The 25,986-nt window shown below is 36.8% G+C and overlaps 1 protein-coding gene across 2 annotated transcripts in view; it reads right to left on the reverse strand.

The window, feature by feature from the left end:
• The window catches only part of ADAM9 (ADAM metallopeptidase domain 9), a 103,281-nt gene that overhangs the window by 6,221 nt on the left and 71,074 nt on the right, over positions 1–25,986 (reverse strand). For both annotated transcript variants that reach the window (XM_036838671.1, XM_036838672.1), the window contains 4 exons: positions 11,455–11,535; positions 11,100–11,205; positions 5,897–6,038; positions 4,155–4,242 (listed from right to left, as the gene is read on the reverse strand). In XM_036838671.1, the coding sequence (XP_036694566.1) occupies positions 4,155–4,242; positions 5,897–6,038; positions 11,100–11,205; positions 11,455–11,535 (417 nt within the window). The remainder of the gene's footprint in view (positions 1–4,154; positions 4,243–5,896; positions 6,039–11,099; positions 11,206–11,454; positions 11,536–25,986) is intronic.

A 25,986-nucleotide genomic window follows, 5' to 3' on the forward strand; every position in this document is an offset into this window, starting at 1 on the left:
TAAGTCTTTAATCCATTTGGAGTTTTATTTTTGTGTATGGTGTTAGGTAGTGTTCTAATTTCATTCTTTGACATGTAGCTGTCCAGTTTTCCCAGCACCACTTATTGAAGAGGTTGTCTTTCCTCCATTGTATGTTCTTGCCTCCTTTGTCATAAATTAGGTGCCCATATGTGTGTGGGTTTTTCTCTGGGCATTCTATCCTGTAGCATTGATCTATATTTCTGTTTTTGTGCCTGTACCATACTGTCTTGATTACTGTAGCTTTGTAGTATAGTCTGAAGTCAGGGAGCCTGATTCTTCCAGCTCCGTTTTTCTTTCTCAAGATTGCTTTGGCTATTCGGGGTCTTTTGTGTTTCCATATGAATTGTAAGATTTTTTGTTCTAATTCTGTGAAGAATGCCATTGGTAGTTTGATAGGGATTGCACTGACTCTGTAGATTGCTTTGGGTAGTATAGTCATTTTCACAATATTGATTCTTCCAATTCAAGAACACGGTATATTTCTCCATCTGTTTATGTCATCTTTGATTTCTTTCATCAGTGTTTTATAGTTTTCTGAGTACAAGTCTTTTGCCTCCTCAGGCAGGTTTATTCCTAGGTATTTTATTCTTTTTGTTGCAATGGTAAATGGGAGTGTTTCTTTAATTTCCCTTTCTGATTTTTCATTGTTGGTTTATAGGAATGCCAGAGATTTCTGTGCATTAACTTTGTATCCTGCAACCTTACCAAATTCATTGATTAGTTGTAGTAGTTTTCTAGTGGCATCTTTAGGATATTCTATGTATAGTATCATGTCATCAGCAAATAGTGACAGTTTTACTTCTTCTTCTCAGATTTGTATTCCTTTTCTTTCTTTTTCTTCTCTGATTGCCGTGGCTAGGACTTCCAATACATTGTTGAATAAGAGTGGCGAGAGTGGTCATCCTTATCTTGTTCCTGATTCTAGTGGAAATGCTTTCAGTTTTTCACCATTGAGTATGATGTTTGCTGTGGGTTTGTCATATATGGCCTTTATTATGCTGAGGCAGTTTCCCTCTATGCCCATTTTCTGGAGAGTTTTTATCATAAATGGGTGTTGAATTTTGTCAAAAACGTTTCCTGCATCTCTTGAGGTGATCATATGGTTTTATTCTTTAATTTGTTAATATGGTGTATCACATTGATTGTTTTGTGTATATTGAAGAATCCTTGCATTCCGAGATAAATCCCACTTCATCATGGTGTATGATCCTTTTAATGTGCTGTTGGATTCCGTTTGCTAGCATTTTGTTCAGGATTTTTGCATCTATGTTCATCAGTGATATTGGTCTATAATGTTCTCTTTTTGTGATATCTCTTTCTGGTTTTGGTATCAGGGTGATGGTGGCTTTGTAGAATGAATTTGGGAGTGTTTCTCCCTCTGCAATTTTTTGGAAGACTTTGAGAAGGATCGGTGTTAGCTCTTCTCTAAATGTTTGATAGAATTCGCCTGTGAAGCCATCTGGTCCTGGACTTTTTTTGTTGGAAGATTGTTAATTATGGTTTCAATTTCATTACTTGTGATAGGTCTGTTTATATTTTCTAATTCTTCCTGGTTCAGTCTTGGAAAATTGTACCTTTCCAAGAGTTTGTCCTTTTCTTCGTGGTTGTCCATTTTATTGGCATATAGTTGTTTGTAGTAGTCTCTTATAATCCTTTGTCTTTCTGCAGTGTCAGTTGTGATTTCTCCTTCTTCATTTCTAATTTTATTGATTTGCATCCTCTCCCTTTTTTTCTTGATGAGTCTGCCTAAGGGTTTATCAGTTTTGTTTATCTTCTCAAAGAACCAGCTTTTAGTTTTATTGATCTTTGCTATTATTTTCTTCGTTTCTATTTCATTTATTTCTGCTCTGATCTTTATGATTTCTTTCCTTCTACTGACTTGGGGTTTTCTTTGTTCTTCTTTCCCTAGTTGTTTTAAAAGTGTATCATTTATTTGAGATTTTTCTTGTTTCTTGAGGTGAGATTGAATTGCTATAAACTTCCCTCTTAGAACTGCTTTTGCTGCGTCCCATAGATTTTGGGTCGTCATGTTTTCATTGTCATTTGTTTTTATGTATTTTTGAATTTCTTCTTTGATTTCTTCAGTGATCTCTTGGTTCTTTAGTAACGTACTGTTTAGCCTCCATGTATTTGTGTTTTTTACAGTTTTTTTCCTGTAATTGATTTCCAATCTCATAGTGTTGTGGTCAGAAAAGATGCTTGATACGATTTCAATTTTCTTAAATTTTCTGAGGCTTCTTTGTGACCCAAGATGTGATCTATCCTGTAGAATGTTCCATGTGCACTTGAGAAGAAAGTGTATTCTGCCACTTTTGGGTGGAATGTCCTAAAAATATCAATTAAATCTATCTGGTCTATTGTGTCATTTAAAGCTTGTGTTTCCTTATTTATTTTCTGTTTGGATGATCTGTCTCTTGGTGTAAGTGGGGTGTTAAAGTCCCGTACTATTATTGTATTATTATCGATTTCTCCTTTCATGGTTGTTAGCATTTGCCTTATGTATTGAGGTGCTCCTATTTTGGGTGCATAAACATTTATAATTGTTGTGTCTTATTCTTGGATTGATCCCTTGATCATTATGTAGTGTCCCTCCTTATCTCTTGTAACAGTCTTTATTTTAAAGTCTATTTTATCTGATATGAGTATTGCTACTCCAGCTTTCTTTTGATTTCCATTTGCATGGAATACTGTTTTCCATCCCCTCACTTTCAGTCTGTATGTGTCCCTAGGTCTGAAGTGGGTTTCTTGTAGACAGCATATATACGGGTCTTGTTTTTGTATCCATTCAGCCAGTCTGTGTCTTTTGGTTGGGGCATTTAATCCATTTACATTCAAGGTTATTATTGATATGTATGTCCCTATTGCCATTTTCTTAATTGTTTTGGGGTTTTTTTTCCCATGGGTCTTTTTCTTCTCTCGTGTTTCCCGCTTAGAGAAGTTTCTTTAGCATTTGTTGTAAAGCTGGTTTCGTGGTGCTGAATTCTCTTAGCTTTTGCTTGTCTGAAAAGCTTTTGACTTCTCCATTGAATCTGAATGAGATCCTTGCTGGGTAGAGTAGTCTTGGTTGTAGCTTTTTCTCTTTCATCGCTTTAAGTATATCCTGCCACTCCTTTCTGGCCTGCAGAGTTTCCACTGAAAAATCAGCTGATAACCTTATGGGGATTCCTTTGTATGTTATTTTTTGTTTTTCCCTGCTGCTTTTAATGTCTTTTCTTTGAATTTAATTTTTGTTAGTTTGATTAATATGTGTCTTGGTGTATTTTTCCTAGGGTTTATCCTGTATGGGACTCTCTGTGCTTCCTGGACTTGGGTGACTATTTCCTTTCCCATGTCAGGGAAGTTTTCCACTATAATCTCTTCAAATATTTTCTCAGACCCTTTCTTTTTCTCTTCTTCTGGGGCCCCTATAATTCGAATGTTGGTGCATTTAGTGTTGTCCCAGAGGTCTCTGAGATTGTCTTCAATTCTTTTCATTCTTTTTATATCTGCTCCAGGGCAGTATTTCCACCATTTTGTCTTCCAGCTCACTTATTCGTTCTTCTGCCTCAGTTATTCTCTTACTGATTCCTTCTAGTGTATTTTTCATTTCAGATATTGTGCTGTTCATCTCTGTTTGTTCTGTACTTCTTCTAGGTCCTTGTTAAACATTTCTTGTATTTTCTCAATCCATGCTCCCATCCTATTTCCGAGATTCTGGATCATCTTTACTATCATTACTCTGAATTCTTTTTCAGGTAGATTACCTATTTCCTCTTCATTTATTTGGTCTTGTAGGTTTTTACCTTGCTCCTTCATCTATGACATATTTTTTGCTGTCTGTTTTTTTTTTTTATGAGTGGGATTGTGGTCGTGTTTTATTGGTTGTTTGGCCTGAGGCTCCCCACACTGGAGTCTGTAGGCTATTGGGTAGAGCTGGGTCTTAGTGCTGAGATGAGGAACTCTGTGAGACCTCACTCCAATGAATATTCCCTGGGGTCTGAGGTTCTCTGTTAGTCCAGTGGTTCGGACTCAGAGCTCCTAAATTCTTTGGAAATTATCTATGTTTATTCCTATATGATGTAACAATTTTTTTAATCTTTAAAAATTTGATATCATAATATAGTAAAGAAAAAGAATTTTTCATTTAAACTTACAACTTCTCTGGGAGGAGCCACTGAAGAAGCATGTCCAGGAACACTCACTGGCTGTCTAGAAACTTTTGCTTGATTTTTGCCATCTGACCTGAAAGATACAATTACTTTTGAGCTAAATTAAGATTAAAACATTTCTACATGATATATTACATAGACCTTGCATTTTCCCAAGTACAGAACAATGTTATTGGTGGTGGTGATGATGATCATGAAGACAACTAAAATTTTTATGGCATTCTTAATAGCTTTCACCCAGTTTTAAATCCTTAGAGTACTAGAAAGTTTTATTAACCTCATTTTACAATTAAATAAACTGAAATTCTAAGAAATTATGTAATTTGGTCAATTGGGCCAGTGTTCTCCAACTTCTCTCCTCAAGTCTTCCTGAAATGAGAGAGGAGTAAAAGCATATTCTTAGGTTTGAAGTAGTCACTCTGAATATTAGGAAGTCCAAGAGGAGCAAACAAGCTGGCTGGAAAGCTAAAATTTAGACATGCCAAAATGATAGTAAGTCAGCTAGGTAGAAGTGTATAGGAGATAGCTATTGCTATGGAACTAAAATTTCAGAGATGCAGACTGGGGAATTATCTATAGGGATTGGTCAGTCTGAAGTTAAGAAAAAGGATAGAAACATAAATCTGGGGAAGTCCCTGGCAGTCCAGTGGTTAGGACTTGGCACTTCTATTGCTGTGGGCTGGGTTCAACCCCTGTTCAGGGAACTAAGATCCCGCTAAGCCAAGTGCTTGGCCAAGTGCAGTGTGGCCAAAGAAAAGGGTGGGCGAGGGCGCTACACCTCAACAAATTATATTTTTTAAAAAAAAGAAATATAAATCTGTTTTAGAATACGTTAAGAAAAATAAAGCTAACATCAGGATACTCTAGGAAAACATTATGCAGTAAGTGAGGTAAGTAAGAAATAGGGCAATGAAGTAAAGGTGAGCAATCGAGGCGAGATTTGAACATTTTGGAATCATTATCATAATAAAGATTAGTATTAAGTAATTACATTGTGCTATGGGTTTTATTTGTTAGTATTTCCTCATTTAATCCTCACATCAACCCGAAGAGATAGGTAATATCATTATTCCCATTTTAAAGGAAGTAAACCAAGGCTCAGAGACTTTTTTTATTATTCCAGTTCATAATTCTAGCAAATGACAAACTGGTACTTGAACTTAGATCTGACTACAAGGCCCATGCTAATATATGCTACATTCCAATGCCAACATATTAGAAGTGATCGTTGAGAGACAGTTGTATAAGAGTCCAACACATAGACTAGAAATATCAGCTGTCTGAATTATGACAACCCTTTCTTCCATCAAAGCTTATTTCTTAAAAGCTGATGATTCACAAAATCTGTTTTCAAAACAGACCTGAAGAACACTTCTCCTATGAGAACTGATACTTGAAATAGACATGGAAGAAAATTTTTTAATGAAGCCCAAATCAGAAGTTGTAGTCCAATTACTCCACTATCAGAAATCAAAGTCAAGTAAAATGAAGCCTAGCAGCCATTTTCAGTAGCATACAGGCTGGTCACCATAATCCTTTCCCCTCACCATTATAAGAGGTGGCTAAGTCACCACTGCCCTTTAACTCCTGCTAATCATGTCAAAAGAATGGAGAGATAACTTAGAACCCTATTTTTAAACCAGCCTCTATGATATGACTATCATCATTAATAATTATTATACTTTAAATTTTTTAATATGAATTTAAAAGAAAAATAATCTAAGTACTCATATGTTTGTGATCTCTTCCTTCTGCAGTAGCTTTTCTGTATCTGGTCTCTCTTAATGAAGACAAAAGCAGCCAATACAGTAAGAGGAACAATGACGAAGAAGAACACCAGAAGTCCATCCCTCAAGGCAGTATTCTTTTCTACAGAGAAGGATTTTACATTAATGATCATTAAATTATAAGTTAACTCATATTAACTAGAACATATTAGGTGATGATACATTTTACATTAATTTTCACATTGTTCAAAAGTCACACTGATATAAACTGAAATATATTGAGAAGTGTTGTTCACTCCTCATGCTTACCCACTTCATTTTTGCCTCCCTGAAGATAACCACTTTTATTAATTTCTTATATAATCTTACAGTATTTCTTCATGTAAATATAAGCAAGAACAAAATATGTTTTATTGTTAACCCTTTCTTACACAAAAGATAGCATGGCATAAATGCTATTCCACACATTACTTTTATCACTTAGCTATACTACATATCTTCCCAAACTATACATAGAGCACCACCTCATTTTCTATACAGCTATACGGAACTCCATTACAAGGATGTCCTGTAGTTTATTCAGTCAGTAAGTACCCTACTAATACTTTTATTTTTCCAATCTTTGCTGTTACAAAAAAAAAATGTTATAATGAATAGCCTTGTACATATGTCATATCATTTTGGTGCAGGTATATCTGTAGAATAATTTCCTACAAGTAGAATTCCTGTATCAGAAGGTGAATGCATTCATCATTTTTTTTAAGGCACTATCAACCTTTCTACCACAGTGGTGGTTACAAGTTAGCATGCCATATATTCAGACTATAATTCAAAAAGGTACATGCACCCCTATATTCATAACAGCAATAGCCAAGACATGGAAACAACCTAAATGTCCATCGACAGATGAATGGATAAAGAAGATGTGGTACATATATATATAATAGAATACTACTCAGCCATAAAAAAGAATGAAATAATGCCATTTACAGCAACATGGATGGACCTAGAGATTACCCTACTAAGTGAAGTAAGTCAGACAGAGAAAGACAAATACCATATGGTATCACTTGTATGCAGAATCTAAAATATGACACAAATGAACTTATCTACGAAACAGAAACAGACTCACAGACATAGAGAACAGACTTGTAGTTGCCAGGAGGAATGGGGGGAGGGAGAGGGATGGATTGGGAGTTTGGGATTAGCAGATGCAAACTATTATATATAGAACGGATAAACAACAAGGTCCTACTATATAGCACAGGGAACTATAGTCAATATCCTGTGATCAACCATAATGGAAAAGAACATGGAAAAGAATGTATATACACATATAACAGAATCACTTTGCTGTACAGCAGAAATTAACACAACATTGTAAATCAACTATACTTCAATAAAATAAATTTTTTTTAAAAGTTAGAAGGCCAGCCAGCAATATATAAGAATTTCTCATAGCCTCACCTATACAGTCAAACTTCTGCATGTTTGCTAACCTGGAAGGTGAAAAACTCTATCTTTTATGATTTTAATTTGCACTTCTCTTTTTATACTATGATTTGAGCAACTTTTCATGTTTAAGGAAACATTGTATTTCTTTTTCTTCTCAGTCCTTTGACTGTTTTTCTGTTGGTCTATTGGTTTTTTTTCTTCTCAGTTTCTAAAAGCCTTTACATATTAGGGAGAATAGTTTTATCTGTATGTGAGTTGGAAATATTTTCCCCATTTTGTCATTTGTCTTATGGTACAATGCTTTTCTCCATGCATAAGTTTACTGTTCTGAGGTAGCTGAATTTATCAATCTTACTTTTTATGGCTTATGGATTTAAAGTCTTACTATAACTTTAAAAATTCATTCATTAACATTAATTTTGTCTGTTTCATGTTCTTTAGTGAAAGAATATAGTAAATATGAACACGAGTGGTAAACTGTGAAATTATCCTCATAGTTTTAAATTTGTAAAAGTACCAAAACTTTCTGTTTCAAAAGTTATATGAAACTACATGAAACACTCAACCCAATTAAAAATGAAAAATTAAAGCAAGCTTGATATATCAGTTTATACTTACTAATAAGTAGACAAAATTTAAATTAAAGCATCCAACACTGGCCAGGTTATGTTAAAATTGGTACCTTCATACTGTCAGTGGCATTACACAAGTTCATTTGGAATTTTTATCAAGAATCATAAAAAGGGGCTTCCCTCATGGCGCAGTGGTTAAGAATCCACCTGCCAATGCAGGGAACACAGGTTCGAGCCCTGGTCCAGGAAGATCCCACATGCCACAGAGCAACTAAGCCCGTGCACCACAACTACTGAGCCTGCACTCTAGAGCCTGTGAGCCACAGCTACTGAGCCCGTGTGCCACAACTACTGAAGCCCATGCACCTTGAGCCTGTGCTCCACAATGAGAGAAGCCACCGCAATGAGAAGCCCGCGCACTGCAACGAAGAGTAGCCCCCACTCACCACAGCTAAAGCCCGCAGGCAGCAATGAAGACCCAATGCAGCCAAAAATTTTTAAAAATTAAAAAATAAAATAAAATAAATTAATTTAAAAAAAGAATCATAAAAAGTATTATACCCTTCAATCTAATAATACCATAACTGGCAATTTATACTTCAATTGGGAAAAATGCATGAGTATTAAGATGTACACTACAATGTTATCAGTGTGTATCAAAAACTTAGAAACAACCTAAATGTCAAATAATTAGACAACAGCTAAGTCAAGTTATGGCACATCCATCAATGGAATGATACACAGCCATTAATATCCACAGTTCTGACTTCTGCTTCTAGACAAGATGGAGTAACAGGGACCAGATTTATTCTGTCAGCTATAACAACCAGAAAACCAGGCAAAATACATGAAGCAATGGTTTTCATGGCATTGGACATAAGGCAATAAAGAACAATGACCCCTGAGAGACAGAAAGCAAATAAGGTGAGCTTTACAACAATCCCAGTTTGCTGCCTAGAGAAGGTTAACAGACTGTGATGAGGGGTGTGGGAATCCAAGCAAAACCCAGGGGTCTCCTCGAGTTGAGGAATGCATGCTAGTTGTCTGAGGAAGAAGCCAAGACAACTAGAGTTCACAGGCAAAGTACCAGAAGGGAGGCAGCTGCACAGACAGAACTTGAAAGATCTGCAAAGGGTTCCCCTCAAATACTCAGCTGAGTACTGATCAGTGTATGCATGTAAGGAAACCATCTGAAGCCAGAGAAAGAATCACCCGAAAGGATTAGTGAGAACAAACGCAGGAACTCACACAGGACTGGAAAGAATGCCTGTTCCTGCCATTTCCAGTGGAAAACTCCATAGTTAATGGCATTGAGTAGAATAAACAGAAGGGGTTTGCCTCAGTAATGGGGCGAAGTCAGTCCTAGGCTAAATGCTGCTCAGGTCCCCCCAACAGAGCTTATAAAAAAGATTCAAAAGAACTGTACTACAACCATGTAACTTAAGCCCACTTAAGCTTAAGCCCAAAGTTCAGCAATAGAAATCCAAAAATACCTAATATACAACAGGCAAAATTCACAATTTCTGGCATTTAGTAAAAAAATTAGAAGGCATGCAAAGAAGCAGAAAAATATGACCCAAAATGAGGAGAAAATCAATCAATCAAAATTAAGAAATGATACAGATAATCGAATTAGTAGACAAGGACATTAGAAGTTATTATAAATGTATTCTACATGTTCAAGAAGATAAGTAAAGATTGAACATGCTGTGTAGAGACATGAGGAAGGAAAGAAGGAAGGAAGGGAGGGAGGGAGGAAGGGAGGAAGGAAGGGAGGGAGGGAGGAATGGAGAAATAGAGAGTAGGAGGGAGGGAGGGAGGGAAGAAGGGAAGGAGGAAGGGAGGGAGGGAGGGAGGGAAGGAGGGATGGAGGGAGGGAGGAAGGAAGGAAGGAAAGCAGGCAAAGAAAAAGAGAGAGGGAAAGAAAGAAAGAGAGAGAGAGAAAGAAAGAAAAAGAAAGGAAAAGGGAGGGAGAAATAGAACTTACAGAGATAAGAACTTCAATGTCTAAGATAAAGAATACACTGGATGGAATTAATGGCAGATCAGACATCACAGAAGAAGACTGAACTTGAAGAATAACAATAGAAACTATTCAAAGTTAAACACAAAGAATAAAGAATTTTTAAAAATCAAGGCAAATCACTGAGATGTGAAAGAACTCCAAGTAGCCAAATATACATGTAATTGGAGTCCCTGAGGGAGAGGAAAAAGAAGGAAAAAGGAAGAAAAAAATATTTGAAGAAATAATAACCAAAATTTTTCCCAAATTTGAAGAAAACTATAAAAGCACAAATCCAAAAAGTTTAAGAAATTCCAAGCACACCAAGGCACATTATAATCAAATACTAAAAATGAGAGATAAAGAGATAATCTTACAAGCAACCAGAGGGTAAAAAAGAGACACACTATAAACAGAAAATGAAAAAATAAAAGATGATGGCAGATTTCTCAGGAAAAACAGTGCAAGTCAGAAGACAATGTAGGAACATCTGTGAAGAAGTAAAAGGGGGGAAAAAACTGTCACCTTAGAATTCTTTACCCAGTCATCATTCCAGAAGGAAGGCAAAATAAAGACTTTTTTCAGATATACAAATCTAAAAGTATTTGTCACCAGCAGAAATGTGAAAAGAAGACCTTCAAGCAGAAATTGAATGATGCCAGATGGAAATCTGACTTTACACAAAAAAATGAAGAGCACCAGAAATGGTAACTATGTGGGTAAAGACCTTTTCTATTATCTAAATTTCTTTTTAAAATAATCAACTGTTTAAAGCAAAAATAATCACAATGTATTATAGGTTTATAACATATGTGGTATGATGACAATAGCACAAAAGCTGAGAGGAGAGAAATGGAAGGATCCTGAAATGGCACAATATCACACAAAGGGAGACTGTGATAGAAAAATATCAATATGGTAGATTTAAACCCAAACATATCAATAATCAAATTAAATATAATTGGCCAAAACAACTCAATCAAAAGGCAGAGATGGGCAGAGTGGATTAAAAATAAAACCAAGACCCAGCTATAGGCCGCCTACAAGAAACCAACTTTAAATATAAAGACACAAATGGATTAACAGATGTGGAAGCGAGGGCAAGGTACAAGGATGCCCCACTTTTGACACGGGCCACTGAAAGACCACACTAACTTCCCTCCACATTACTTGCCATTGTATGCAGGTCCACTATCCACACTTCCTCCGTACCCTGTAGCCTCACAATAGGGGGGAGCCCAGCCGCTGTCACAGTGACAATTCTTATTGCTGTTACATACCTTCAAAACAAAATACCACTTTTGTTAATTGTGAATGTTGCTCTACATCATGAACTCAAGAATAGAAACCAAGAGAAAAGACTAAATTCATGCAAATCCATAGACACTCTTTTTAAGAATGAACAATTTATCAGGTATCTAAATTCCCCAATATCTAAAAATCTACGAAGTCTTACAGAGAATACTCACTAAGAATTCTCATTATTCAGCATTACTTTCATGAACAAACCAAAAGAGGCTATTACCTACCCCATGTCCATGACACTTTTTCTGAATATCACAGTCATAATTCAGAACAGAAGCATTTACACACTGGAAATTTCTACAGATCTGAAAAAAAAAAAGAAGTAATGAGTAAAGAAAACTTGAACACATTAATAAACTAGCCAGAAAAAAAACAGACCTGGGTGTAGATTATTTCATTGGTGAATTCTTTCAAACTTTTAAGAAATAGTTAATTCCCATATCACATATTTGAAAACTTAGAAAAATAAGTGAAATTAACTAATTTGGATAGAACTAATGATCAAAGATGACACAAAGGCCAAAAACAAAGATAAAACTATAATCTATCCTTCCATACATATATAGATGTGAAAATCCAAAGTAAAACATTCACAAATGGATTTTTTCAAGTCAGAGATGATCCCACTACTACAGGAAAGGATCAATGATAGGAAATCTATTACTATAATACCTTACATAAATTATTATTTATGTAATCATTATTAAAATAAATATCAAAAAAGCATTTGATAAAATTTGGCACTCATGTTAATTTTTAAAATTCTTTCCAAAATAAGAATAAAAGGATACTTTGTTGACAAGACAAAACCTGTCTTCCAATATCATGACTAATTATGAAACTAATTCATGGAAATATACAGACATTCTTTTTAAGAGACAAAATTGAAATGATTCCATGATATTTTAATTTTTTATGGCAAAAAAAATGACAAACTGTAAAAAAATATTTACAACAGACATAACTATCAGTTAATATTCTTTATATATGAGGAGCCTGTAAAAACAATAACAAAGATAACCCAACAGAAAAACAGAAAGATATGAATATGGACTTAGCAGAATAAATGAATATGAATATGAATATGGCCTGTAAGATTTCTGCTGAGAAATCCATTGATAGCCTTGTGCAGTTTCCTTTGTAAGCTGCAAGTTTCGGTTTTCTTGTTGCGTTTTCTTTAATTCTTTTTCTTTCATTTTAATTCTTTTTCTTTAATTTTTGACAGATTTATTATAATGTGTCTTGAAGAAGATCTCTCAGTTGAGCTTGTTTGATGACCCATTTGCTTCGTGAACTTGGATATCCAATTCTCTCCTCAGCTCTGGGAAGTTCTCAGCCATCATTTCGTTAAATGAGCTTTCTGCCCCCTTCTCCCTAGTTTCCTCTGGAACTCAATAATTCACAAATTGCTTCTTTTGATGTTATGCCATAGATCACATCAGCTTCCTTCACGCTTTTTCATTCTTTTGTTATTCTTTTCCTCTGAATGGATCATTTCAAAGTTCCTATCTTCCAGCTCACAGATTCTTTCTTCTGCTTCATCCATTCTAAGATTGATGCTCTCTATTATATTTTTTTTCATTTCATCCATTATATTCTTCAGCTCCAGAATTTGTTTGGTTCTTTTCTTATGATTTCTATCTCTTTGTTAAACTTAACATTTTGTTCGTGTATTGTTTTCCTGATCTCATTAAATTGTGTTTTCTGTGTTCATTGAGCATCCTTCAAACAGCTATTTGAATTCTTTATTGGTACATTACAGATCATCATGTCTTTGGGATCAGTTACTGGAAGATTATTGTGATACTTTGGTGGTGTCATGTTTCCTTGACTTTTCATGTTCCTGGAAGCTCTGCATTACTATCTTCACATCTGAAGTAGCAGTCAACTCCTCCAGTCTTTACTAACTACCTTTATGAGAGAAATGCCTTCTTTCAGTCCTGCTAGGGATTCTGAGGCTTTCTCAGATTCTCTAGGATATGCCCGCTCCATACTTCTTGCTCCCTCTTAGGGAAGAATTCTTAAGCCTATTCTCTTCTCTCAATCCTGCAACACACCAAGCCAACAAGTGCTGACAACCCTCTCCAAAGCTGAAGCTCAAATCTGCGTTCCCTCTCTGGCCAGCAGATTCTAGCTGGCTCTCTCTGCACGTGCTCACTAGCTGTCTGCAAAAGCACACTCTTGCACCACTGTTGGGAGGGCACGTAGGGTGCTGGCCACAGGGTGAAGGGTGTCTGGGTAAGGCATGCAGCGAGCTGGAGGCTCCTGTTGGCCACTTGGGGGGATCTGCAGGCAAAGCATCCCCAGCCACTCATGGGTGGGCTTCTTGATGGTGTCCACCTCACAGTAGGATCTGCATTCCTTTAATATCCTCGGAGAGTCCTATGTGCCACTCTCCCAGCCTCTTCTCACCTCCCAGTCATGCAGCTCACAAGCCAGTATTCTGAACAGGAGGGAACAGAACGGTCCCCGTACAGCTGGGGAAGCCAGGTGCTCACTCACCTGCTCTCATTTCCCCCTCACAGGAGAGATCACAAGCTGAAAATATCTCTCAGAGCCCTAAGCTGTGCCATCTTGGGTGAGGGGTGCTGAGGGTAAAATCAAACCATTCCCCTTACCCTCTCCGATACATCCAATCTCATATTTTTTTGCTCCAACATTGTGCTGGAACTTCTTCTCTGGAAACTGGGATTTCCACAAAGGCTCTCTCATCGTGGGTGACTAAGACGGTCTCTTCCAGAGGCTTCCAGACTGTAGCCCAGAAGGGCTGAAGCCAGGCACAGGCCATGGCAGGGTCCACATCAAGAACTGAGGTCCGTCTGCCTATTACCCTGATACATGGGGGGCAAGACTCCTTCTTGGTTCCCTAGCATTTGGTACTGGATCCCACAGTTCCCCCAAAGGCACTTCTGTCCGTGGATGGATGCCAAATTGTTATTGCTGGGGCGGGGGGACAAAAATGAGGGACCTCTTATTCAGCCATGTTGCTGATGTCACTTAAAAGCCTGGGAGTGTTATTCTAATGGAAGTTCCTCCACAAGGAAACAATGAAGAAGGGAATAAATATCCCTTGCCAACAATTAGGACAAAACACTGTCGATTTCAAAGCGAGTTACTAAGAGTGTATTTTCCTTCTTATATAGCTTTTGTTTTTACTACAGCTAATGCTTGTCTTTCTTCTTATACAATTGGCCTTTGTCATATCAGTATTCAATCTCTTCACCAAAAAAAAAAAAAAGAAAAAGAAAAAAAAAAAGTTCTCACATCCTTTCCTCTTTCAAGTTCCCTCTTTCTCTAGAAACCTCCCTGCAGGGTCCACTTGCTCCAATCTAAATTGATTACTCTCCTGGCCTGGTGCATAGCTGCTATTTTAGAATTTCTCTTTGACGTTCTTCTGTGTCCCAGATTATAATTCTCTTTTTGGTTTACTTCCTCATTTGTTAGAACATTGTGTTAGATGATTTCCTAAGACAGGATAAATAAAGATAAATTTTCTGAAAAGAAAATTTGAAAAGATACGTTGTCTAAAATGTTTTTATTGTGCCCTCTCACTTGATTGCTACTTTGGCTGTGTATAGAATTCTAGGTTGAGAATCTTTCAGAAACATGAATGTGTTGCTCCCTTGGTTTCCAGATTTCAATTCTCAATCTTATCCTTTTATATGTGACCTTTGTTTGTTTTGGGGGGGCCGGGAGTTTGTCTCTGGAAGCTATTTTTCACAAGTACTCTGACACAAGTTCGCTTCTCTGTTTTCTTTCTCTAAATGAGAGATTTAAATTAGTTGGATTTCAAAATCTTTAGTTGATCCTTGCAGGCTTTTATCTTCTCTGTCATTTTTCTGTTTCAGTCTTTTTGTTCAGCTTCCTCACAGAATTGTCCAAGTTCATGTAACAATCCATCTATAGTTCAGTTATATATGCATGAAGGAGAACAGTATACTAGGGTTAGGACAGGGAGACAACAGTATACTAGGGTTAGGACAGGGAGACAACAGTATACTAGGGTTAGGACAGGGAGACAGACATCTCCTAGGAGGATGACCAAATAATATCAAAAATCTTATCTTCTCATCTCCAACCTGTTCCTAGGGGAACAGGCAACTGGTTGCTGATGCTTTGTTGACAAGATAGGAGAAGCAGACAGACAGAAGAGCTAGCCTCTCCATTGGTAGAATAAATTTAAGTCCATTTTCAATACCATGCCTCCCCCCCACCAACCTCTCTCAGCTATAACCACTGTTTCCAAATCACCAATCTGTTTAGGATTCTGCCAGACTAAGATACAGGCTCTTTGTTCACACCCTATCAGTCTGCACTGTAAGTTGTAGGTCCCACTACTCAGTCAAACTATCAATACTTTCTCTCCTCTTTCAGTTTCAAAACGTGTTGAAGTTTTTATCTATTGATGAAATCTCATATACTTCACACATTGGAATCTATTCCCTAATTTATTCCTTTATATTTTGAGAGATACTGGCAAGGCGAACAGGATAAATGAATATTACAATCCACCATCTTTTACAGATTTTTTTTCCAATTCATATTTTCACTCTGAACTTCATAACTTGTAATAACTGACTGTGATGATTACTTTTATGTGTCCACCTATATGAGACAGAGGGCACCAGGATCCATGGGTCCAGGAATGAAGGGGTGGAAGTGCAGTGGCACCACTTACTATTTCTCTTTGTGACCCACTAGCAAAATGTTTGCTTACTGCTCCCAGGACCTTATGCTCTGTTGGCCTAGAAGTCTTAGCTCTAGAGGGAGGAAAGCTTCCATCAGGAGACACAACAGTGACGCCACTGAACTGGAAGTTAAGACTTCCAGTTAAGTTCATGACTCTGAATGAACAAAGAAGGGAGTTACTGTAGGCTGGGGTGACTGATCCTGACTCCCAAGGGGAAATTGGACTGCTACTCCACAATGGTAATAAGGAAGAGTATGTCTGGAATACAGGAGATCCCTTAGGGTGTTTCTTAGTATTATCATACCCTGTGATAAAGACCAATAGAAAACTACAACAACCCAATCCTGGCAGGACTACTAATAGCCCAGAGCCTTCAGGAATGAAGGTTTAGGGCATCCTGCCAAGTAAAGAACCATAATCAGCTGAGGTCCTTGCTGAAGGCAAAGAGAATACAGAAATAGTAGGGAAGAAGGTAGTTAAAAATACCAGCTATAACTGTATTACAGAAACAAAAACTGTAATTATCATGAGTATTTCCTCCTTATTTTGTTATGAATATGCTTGGGTGTACATGTGTATCAAATATCTTTTTCTCCTCTCTCTTAGTCCCTTAGGTAACTCACAATGTATTGACTTTAAGTATTGTTAATTTTACATCACAGGATTTAAGTTACAGGATATTAAGAAAAGTAAACAATGGCCAAAGATTTTATCTCCTTTTCGAAGTAGGATTTAGTGCATTTTCGGTTGTAAGCAGGATACAATGGTTGTACACAGTTCTACCATGTTAGGTAGAATTATGATCATGCTATTGTCTTCAAGATTGTTTTGAAGATTGTTATTGTCTTGGAGATTATGTATGGTTTAAGGAAATGCATATGGACACCAAGCTGACAAGGTGTGGACCTGTGATGGTTAATTTCATGTATCAACTTGACTGGGCCACAGAGTGCCTAGATATTTGATCTAACATTATTCTAGATGTTTCTGTGGGATGTTTTTGGATATGCTTAACACATAAGTTGATCAAATGAGTAGAGCAGATTGTCTGTATGTTGGTCTCACCCAACCAGTTAATGGCCTGAATAAAATGAAAAGGCTGACCCTTCTCCAAATAAGCGAGAATTTCTCCTACCTGCCTGCCCTCTAGGTGGGACATTGGTTTTTTTCCTGCCTCTGGACTCAAACTGAATCATAACTCTTTCTGGGACTCAAACCCGCTAGCCTTTGAACTGGAACTACACCATCAGCTCTTCTGGGTCTCCAACTCGCCCACTGCAGATCTTGGGATTTCTTATCTTCCATAATTGTGTAAGTTAATTCCTCATAAAAAGCCTTATATATATATACACATACACACACACACCCTTTTGGTTCTGTTTCTTTGGAGAACCCTGACCAATATTTCTTCCTTATGCCCAAACCAAGAATAAACAACCCAAAACAACTGAAATGCACCAATGTTGAGGTAAACCAGACTTTAGCCCACCAAGTGCAATGTACGACTCAACAGCAAAAGCTACATGGGCATGAGGCAGGAATGAATATTATCCAACTTCAATTAACTAAAGTCCATTCTAGTGGCTGTCTGTTACAGACTCAATGATTGTGTTCCCCTCAAAATTCATATGTTGAGGCCCTAATCCACATGTGATGGTATCTGAAGATGTGTAATTAAGGTTTGTTGAGGTCATGATGGTGAAGCCCTGGTCCAATGGGATTAGTGCCCTTATATGAAGAGACACTAGAAAGGAGATACTCATGCCTGTGCCTCATGAGATCCTGAACTGGTGCTACACTCAGCTCCAGCCCCTCAAGCCACAGTCAGGAAGCAGCCCAGCACGTCCAAGGACCTGGCTGGGGACATGCACATCCATGCCTCAAGAATTAGGCCTACAGACTTCAGTTTTGGCTGTGGAATCTGAAACAGCTCTGGGATTTCATTCCAGCCAATCTCAGTCACAGTCCAGGGCTAGTGCTGCCCATCCAGGGACCCAATTAATGAACAGACAGCAGCCCTCTTAGGTACCTGATGGGAGCCCCACCCGTCTATGCAACTGGTAATAGGCCTGCTGTTTAAGGACCCAACTGTGGACCCTGAGGCAGACCCCTGTCCTGGGGCCACCTCCTGAGAAAGGTACTGGAGGCAGTTCAATCCACCCAGGGACCAGTCAGCACCCATGCCCTACCAAGTCCGTGATAAAAAGTTCACCAACTGCAGGCCCTGCTGCACATCTAGAAACAGCTTTGTAACTAGCTCCAAACCAGGCAGACTGAGATCCCAGAGGTAATCCCATCAGCACACAGAACAGACAGGAGGTGCTTACCAGCTGAAACCAGTCTGTAAAGACTGGTGCTCCTTCAAATGCACAGACACCAATGCAAGGCTACATGGAAGAATCAAGCAAATATGACAACACAAAAAGAAACTAATAAAGTTCCAATAAATGACCCCAAAGAATGAAGATCTATAGTTTGCCTGACAAAGAACTCAAAATAATCATCATTAAGGAACTGAATGAAATGTGAGAGAACACAGGTAGCCAATCCAGCAAAATCAGGAAAATGATGAATGAACATAATGAGAAGCTTAATAAAGAAATAGAAACCATTAAAAGTAAGCAAAAAGAAACCCTACAGAAGAATACAATGACAGAAATGAAAAATTCAGCAGAGAGCTTCAACAACCAACTTAATCACCCAGGAGAAAGAATCAGTGAACTCAAAGACAGATCACTTGAAATTAGCCCATTAGAGAAACAAAAAGAAAAAAAGAATAAAAAAGAGTGAAGAAAGCCAATGTGAATTATGGGACACCATCAAGGAAACATTCGCATCATGGGAGTCCCAGAAAGAGAAGGAAGAAAGGGGCAGAAAGAAAATTTAAAGAATTAATAGCAGGGACTTCCTGGTGGTGCAGGGATTAAGAATCCACCTGCCAAAGCAGGGGATGCAGGTTCGATCCCTGGTCCGGGAAGATCCCACATGCCGCGAAGCAACTAAGCCCGTGTGCCACAACTACTGAGCTTGCACTCTAGAGCCTGTGAGCCACAACTACTGAGCCCACTCACCACAACTACTGAAGCCATGTGCCTAGAGCCCGTGCTCCACAGCAAGCCACCGCAATGAGAAGCCCACGCACTGTAACAAAGAGTAGCCTCCACTCGCCGCAACTAGAGAAAGCCTGCACACAGCAACGAAGACCAAATGCAGCCAAAAATTTTAAAAAAAAGAATTAATAGCAGAAAACTTCTGAAACCTGGGGAGAATATGGACATTCAGGTACAGGAAGCTCACAGGACCCCAAGCAAGATTAACCCAAAGAAGATTGCTCTGAGACACATTATAATCAATAATCAAAATGTTAAAAGTTAAAGACAAGGAGAGAATTTTAAAAGTAGCAAGAGAAAAATGACTCATCACATATTAGGGAAATCCACCAGCAGCCCAGTATGGCTATCAGTGGATTTTTCTAAAGAAACCTTGCAAGCCAAGAGAGAGTGAGATGATATATTCAATGTACTGAGTGAAGAAAATTGCCAACCACGAGTACTAACCTGTCCTTCTGAAATGGAAAGTTAAAGACATTCCCAGACAAACAAAGCTAGGGGATTTCATCACCACTAGACCTGCCTTACAAGAAATGATAAAGAGACTTCTTCAAGTTGAAATGAAAGGACACTAAGAGATATTTGCAAATGATATATCTGATAAGGGGTAAATTATCCAAAATACACACACATACACACAAAACTCATATAACTCAACATCCAAAAAACAAACCACCTGATTTAAAAATAAGAAGAGAATCTGAATAGACATTTTTCCAAAGAAGACATACAGATAGCCAACAGGCATCACTAATCATCAGGGAAATGGGCAAATCAAAACCACAATGAGATATTACCTCACACCTGTTAGAATAGCTATTATCAAAAAGACAATAAATGACAAGTGTTGCCAAGGATGTGGAGAAAAAGGAACTCCTGTGCACTGTTGGTGAGAATATAAATTGGTGCAGCTGCTATGGAAAACAATATGGAGGTCCCTCAAAAAATTAAAAATAGAACTATTATATGACCCAGAAGTGAAACTTCTGGGTAGTTTTACAAATAAAACAAAAACACTAATTTAAAAAAATATATGCACCCCTATGTTCATATGCACACACACGCACACATACACATGCACACAATGAAATATTACTCAGCCATAATAAGAATGTTGCAACAACGTGGATGGACCCAGAGGGTATTATGCTAAGTGAAATAACTCAGACAGAGAAAGACAAATACCATATGATTTTACTTATATGTGGAATCTAAAAACCAAAACAAATGAACAAACATAACAAAGTAGAAAGAGTCACTGATAAAGAGAACAAATAGGTGGTTGCCAGAGGGGAAGAAGGTGGCGGAATGAGTGAAATAAGTGAGGGAAATTAAGAGACACAAACTCCAAATGGGGCATGGGAATGAAATGTGCAGCATGGGGAATATAGTCAATAATAACATAATATCTTTGTATGGTGACAGTTGGTAACCAGAGTTATCATGCTGATAATTTCGTAACAATTGAAAATATCGCATCACCATGTTGTGCGCTAGGAACTAACATAGTTTTGTAGGTCAACTATACTTCAAATCACAAACAGACAAACTCATAGAAAAAGAGATCAGATTTGTGGTTACCAGAGGTGGGGTTCGGGAGAGAGAGAACTGGATGAAGGGGGTCAAAAGGTACAAACTTCCAGTTATAAGATAAGTAAGTACTAGGGATGAATGTACAACACGATTAATGTAATGAACACTGCTGTGTGTTACAAATGAAAGTTGTTATAAGAGTAAACCCTAAGAGTTCTCATCATAAGAAGAAAATATTTCTTTAATTTTGTATCTATATGAGATGATGGATATTCACTAAACTTACTGTGATAATCATTTCATGATGTATGTAAGTCAAACCATTATGCTGTACACCCTAAACGTATACAGTGCTGTACATCAATTATATCTCAGTAAAAATGGAAGAAAAAATGATGAAAAATAACTATACATACAATAATTTGTTAATGGATGCACAATATAAAAAGATGTAAAGTATGACATCAATAGCATAAAATACAAGGAAAGGAGAAGTGAAAGTGTAGAGCTGTGTATACAATTGAAGGTAAGTTGTTATCAGCTTAAAATAGACTGTTATAGCTATAAAATATTTTATGTAAGCCTCATGGTAACCACAAAGGGAAAAAACTTAAACACAAAAGATAAAGAGAAAGGAATTAAAACATGTACTACAGGGCTTCCCTGGTGGCGCAGTGGTTGAGAATCTGCCTGCCAATGCAGGGGACACGGGTTCGAGCCCTGGTCTGGGAGGATCCCACATGCCGCGGAGCAACTGGGCCCGTGAGCCACAATTACTGAGCCTGCGCGTCTGGAGCCTGTGCTCCACAACAAGAGAGGCCGCGATAGTGAGAGGCCCGCACACCGCGATGAAGAGTGGCCCTCGCTTGCCACAATTGGAGGAAGCCCTCGCACAGAAACGAAGACCCAACACAGCCATAAATAAATAAATTTAAAAAAAATAAATAAAATTAAAAAAAAAAAAAAGCAGCTCTGTTTAAAAAAAAAAAAAAAAACATGTACTACAAAAAAAAGAATCACAAAAGAAGACAGAGAGTGGCAAAAGAACTAAAAAACAGTCAACAAACACTTAACAAACTGACAGTCAGTAGGTCTTTACCTATCAATAATTAAATACTTTAAACATAAATGAACTAAATTCCCATATCAAAAGACACAAAGTGGCTGAATGGATTAAAAAACCAAGATCTAACAATATGTTGCCAACAAGAGACTCACTTTAGCTTTAAGGACATACATAGGTTGAAAGTAAAGAGATGGAAAAAGATATTCTATGCAAATGGTAACCAAAAGAGAGCAGAAGTAGCTACACTTATATCACATATAATAGACTTTCAGTCAAAATCAATCACAAGAGACAAAGAAGGTCACTACATAGTGATAAAGGGGTCAATTCATCAAGAGGGTATAACAATTATAAGTATATATACACCCTACACTGGAGCATCTAATATTTAATGCAAATAAGAACAGAACTAAAGGGAGAAATAGACAACAATACAATAATAGTATAGGGGACTTCAGTTTCAATATTGGATGGATGATCCAGACAGAAATGTAATAAGGAAACAGACCTGAAGAACACTACAGACCAAAATGGACCAAAAGACATAGACAGAACAATCCATGCAACAGCAGCAGAATACATATTTGGTATGTATTCTGTACATACATATTCTGTATGTATCCATTCCACAGGATAAATCATATGCTGGGCCACAGAGCAAGACTTAAGAAGATCAAAATCCCATCTGGTCTCTATCTTGACCACAGTGGTATAATTAGAAATCAGTAACAGAAAGAAAACTGGAAAATTCACAAAAATGTGGAAATTAAACAACACATTCCTGAACAACCAATCCTGCCATTTGCAACAACATGGATGGACCTTCAGGGCATTCAGACTAAGAGAAATAAGTCTGATAGAGAAAGAAAAATACCATATGATCTCACTTATACGTGGAATCTTTTAAAAAGCTGAACTCAGAAACAGAGAGTGGAAGGGTGGTTGCCAGGGGCCAGGGAAGGGGAGAAATGGGGAGACACTGGTCAAAGGGTACAAACTTCCAGTTATAAGATGAACAAGTCCTGAGGATCTAATATTCAGCATGGTGATTATAGTGAACAATATTGTATTATATACTTGAAAGTTGGTAATAAGAGAATAAATTTTAAACGTTCTCACCACAAAAAAAGTTCTATTTATGTGAGGTGATAGATGTGTTAACTAACCTTATCGTGGTAATTATTTCACAATATATATGTGTATCAAATCATCACATTGTATACCTTAAACTTACACAATGTTATATATTGATTGTATCTCAATAAAGCTGGGCTTGGCGGGGGTGGGCGGAGAGGGAACCAACAAGGGAGAAGCAGAAATGAAAGATACAGGAAAAGAACCACAGGGACATTATCTCAGATTCTGGGTTCCAGAGCTCTTTATTTGATTCTGCGGTTTGAATCAGTAAATTTCCTGCTATGCTTTAATTCAGTCTTAGCTGAGTTTTTGTGAGATTTAAGAGTACTGACTATAATCCACAGAGTAAAATTTCATAAATTAAAAAAGCATAAGTATACAGCTTCAGAAATATAAAAGTATATTCACCAGCACACAGAATCCAGGAATAAATCTACATTACCAGTATTTGCTCCTGGAATGTAAAGACAATTTATAAAGACAATTTAATGTCGAGGAATTTATCAATATAACCCAGCACATTAATAAGTCAAAGGAAAATATGTAGTGATTATTTAAATAGCTGTTGAAAAAACTACTTATAAAATTTTTAATCTATTTGTTCTTTTATTCTTACTAATCACAACTAAAAGGATTCTCCATTAAATGAAAAATACTACCTACCCCAAGCCAATAGCCAAAATCATATATAACCTTAGAAGGCTAGATGCATTCCCAGTCAAGTTAGGGAGAAGACAAAGAAGTACACTATTATCATTTGTTTTTAAAATTATCCTGAAAGCTCTATCATTGCAATTACACAAGAAAATAAATCCAAATTGTAAGTATCAGAAAGGAAATCAACTTTCTATCATTTACAGATGATTGTTTACCTAGAAAATTTTAATACAATCAACAATAAAAATATGTGACACTAATTAAAAAAAAAAAATGTGACACTAAGTATATGGCTGGTAACAAAATAAATATATACAAGTGAATATATTTTTCTGAATATCAATAATAGCCAGTAAAAATATAAACAAACCAGTCTCTCTTATCAATAAACACCAATTAGAAAATGTAACATAACAACTTAGAAAACATAATAAGAGGCTATTCATAATAACAATAAAAATATAAAATACCTAGGAATAAAACTAACAAAAAATAAAAAGGACCTTTATAACTAAATCTTTAAAATAAGACCCCCCCAAAAAATCGAGAGACATACCATGTTCTTCTATGGGAAGACTGAATAATGTAAAGATGTCACTTTTCCCCATTACAAATTCATAAATTTGATTTGATCCCAACTAAAATTCCAAAGAGCTTTTATTTAAAAACTTTTTTTTGCACCTTGACAAAATGATCTCAAGTTCATCTGGAATAATAAATGAATATTAATAGCCAAGAAAATTAGGAAAAAAGAATGAGGGGGCATTTGTATGACCAGATAATAAAAATATAAAACTGACAAAAACTAAAAGAAGGCAATACTGACACATGAGTAGTCAGACCAGTCAGTGGACATTAAGAGAAAAAGCAGAAATCAAGCCCAAGCGTATGTAAAAATTTAATAAGTAATTTAAATAAGATTTCAAATTAAAAGAGAGATTATAATTGAGGTGAAGGCAAATAACAAACCATTCTGAAAAAAAGTAACATTAGAAATCAGCATATAGTCATCATCTCTGAATGAATAAAATGAAAAAGGAGAAAAAGAAGAATGCCAACCTCATACTATACACTCCATATTCCCCTGGATTAAAGAGTTAAGTATTAAAAAAAAATTAAAAATCTACTAGAAAATAATGCTCTGATACTATACTAAGAAAGTCTTGTAAAACATGTAAGTAAACTTGGAAACCATAGAGGAAAGGAATAATAGATTTGTTTACATAAAAATGTAAACATGGCAAAAAAATACTAAAAACAAAAGGAAGAGGCAAGTAATAACTGGGCAAACATATTACATGTATTACATGACATCTTATATGACATATGTTAAAGTTCTTTAAAATCAATAAGAAAAACACATCAATTTTTAAATGAACAAATAACATCGACAAGCAAATCACAAAAGAAGGAATAAATATATGGAGACAAAAAAATTCAACATCACTAATAATCAAGAAAGAGTAAAAAGAAAATTACCAAATGAAAGTTTAAAAACAATAGCACCTAATCCTGACTAGGATATAGAGAGTTAAAACATTTATTATTGAAAACTGCTTGGAAGATAAACTAATAAATACTTTTCTAAAGAGAAATTTGGCAAAACTATATCTAAAACCTTAAAAGTACACACCCCCTTATAGTAATTTAACCTCAGAAAATAATCAGGATTTTGTGAAATTTTTTAGAAAGCCATTTACCTCAGCATTGTTTATAGTACCTGCAGCAGTTGAGTTTACGGCGTGGCAAGGGCAGGCACAAGAATACAAGGGTCTTTTTGGTAAGAAGTGAGGGGCAACAGAATTGGAACTGAAAACTTGGTAGAAACTGAGGTAACTTGTGGGTCCCTCTGTCTTTTTCATTTGTCCCATAATCAATTGATTGTGTTCGCTCTCTCCTCCTCTATTCTCCCATGAGTTGGTTTCTTCAACTTGTTCAACAATCCTGCTCCCTCCGTCTCTTGTGTATAGCTTAAGTTCGCCATAACCCTTCTAGCCCTCCTCCTACATCATGCTATCTCTCAAAGAATTCGTAGTTGCAGTGCTACTCTTAACTACCTTTCTTTACTTATATATTCCCCCCCAAAAAAGGAATTAGGCCTAGCTCCTGTCATCCGGGACCGCTGGTAATAAGTCAGCGGCTAACTCTTGGCTCACACTGGATCCAAACAGCTGTGGCCAGGGTAGCAGGATGCATGGGCAGGACAAGCGTTATGACATTTCTAGTACAAAGACACGGATGCATGCACACACACACACATACGCACACACACACACTCACACTCACACAAAATCCTGGAAATCCCAGTAATAGAAGCCTGGCTAATAAATTACAGCACATTGATGGGGAGGGGGGGATATGCCCAGTATATTACAACATAGAAAACACAGGTTATAATATATGACCCCAATGAAGAAATCGGGATAATAGAATTATAGCTGTTCTTTTTTTTTTTTAATGGATGCAGAAGTTTCTTTAATGAAATTGTGGAAATTATCCAATGAGATGCAGATAATGAATACTCTAATCTAAGCAGATCCAGTGACCATGATGAAAACTGATC

This window comes from Balaenoptera musculus, chromosome 21, assembly GCF_009873245.2.
Source record: "Balaenoptera musculus isolate JJ_BM4_2016_0621 chromosome 21, mBalMus1.pri.v3, whole genome shotgun sequence".
Classification (NCBI taxonomy): Eukaryota; Metazoa; Chordata; class Mammalia; order Artiodactyla; family Balaenopteridae; genus Balaenoptera; species Balaenoptera musculus.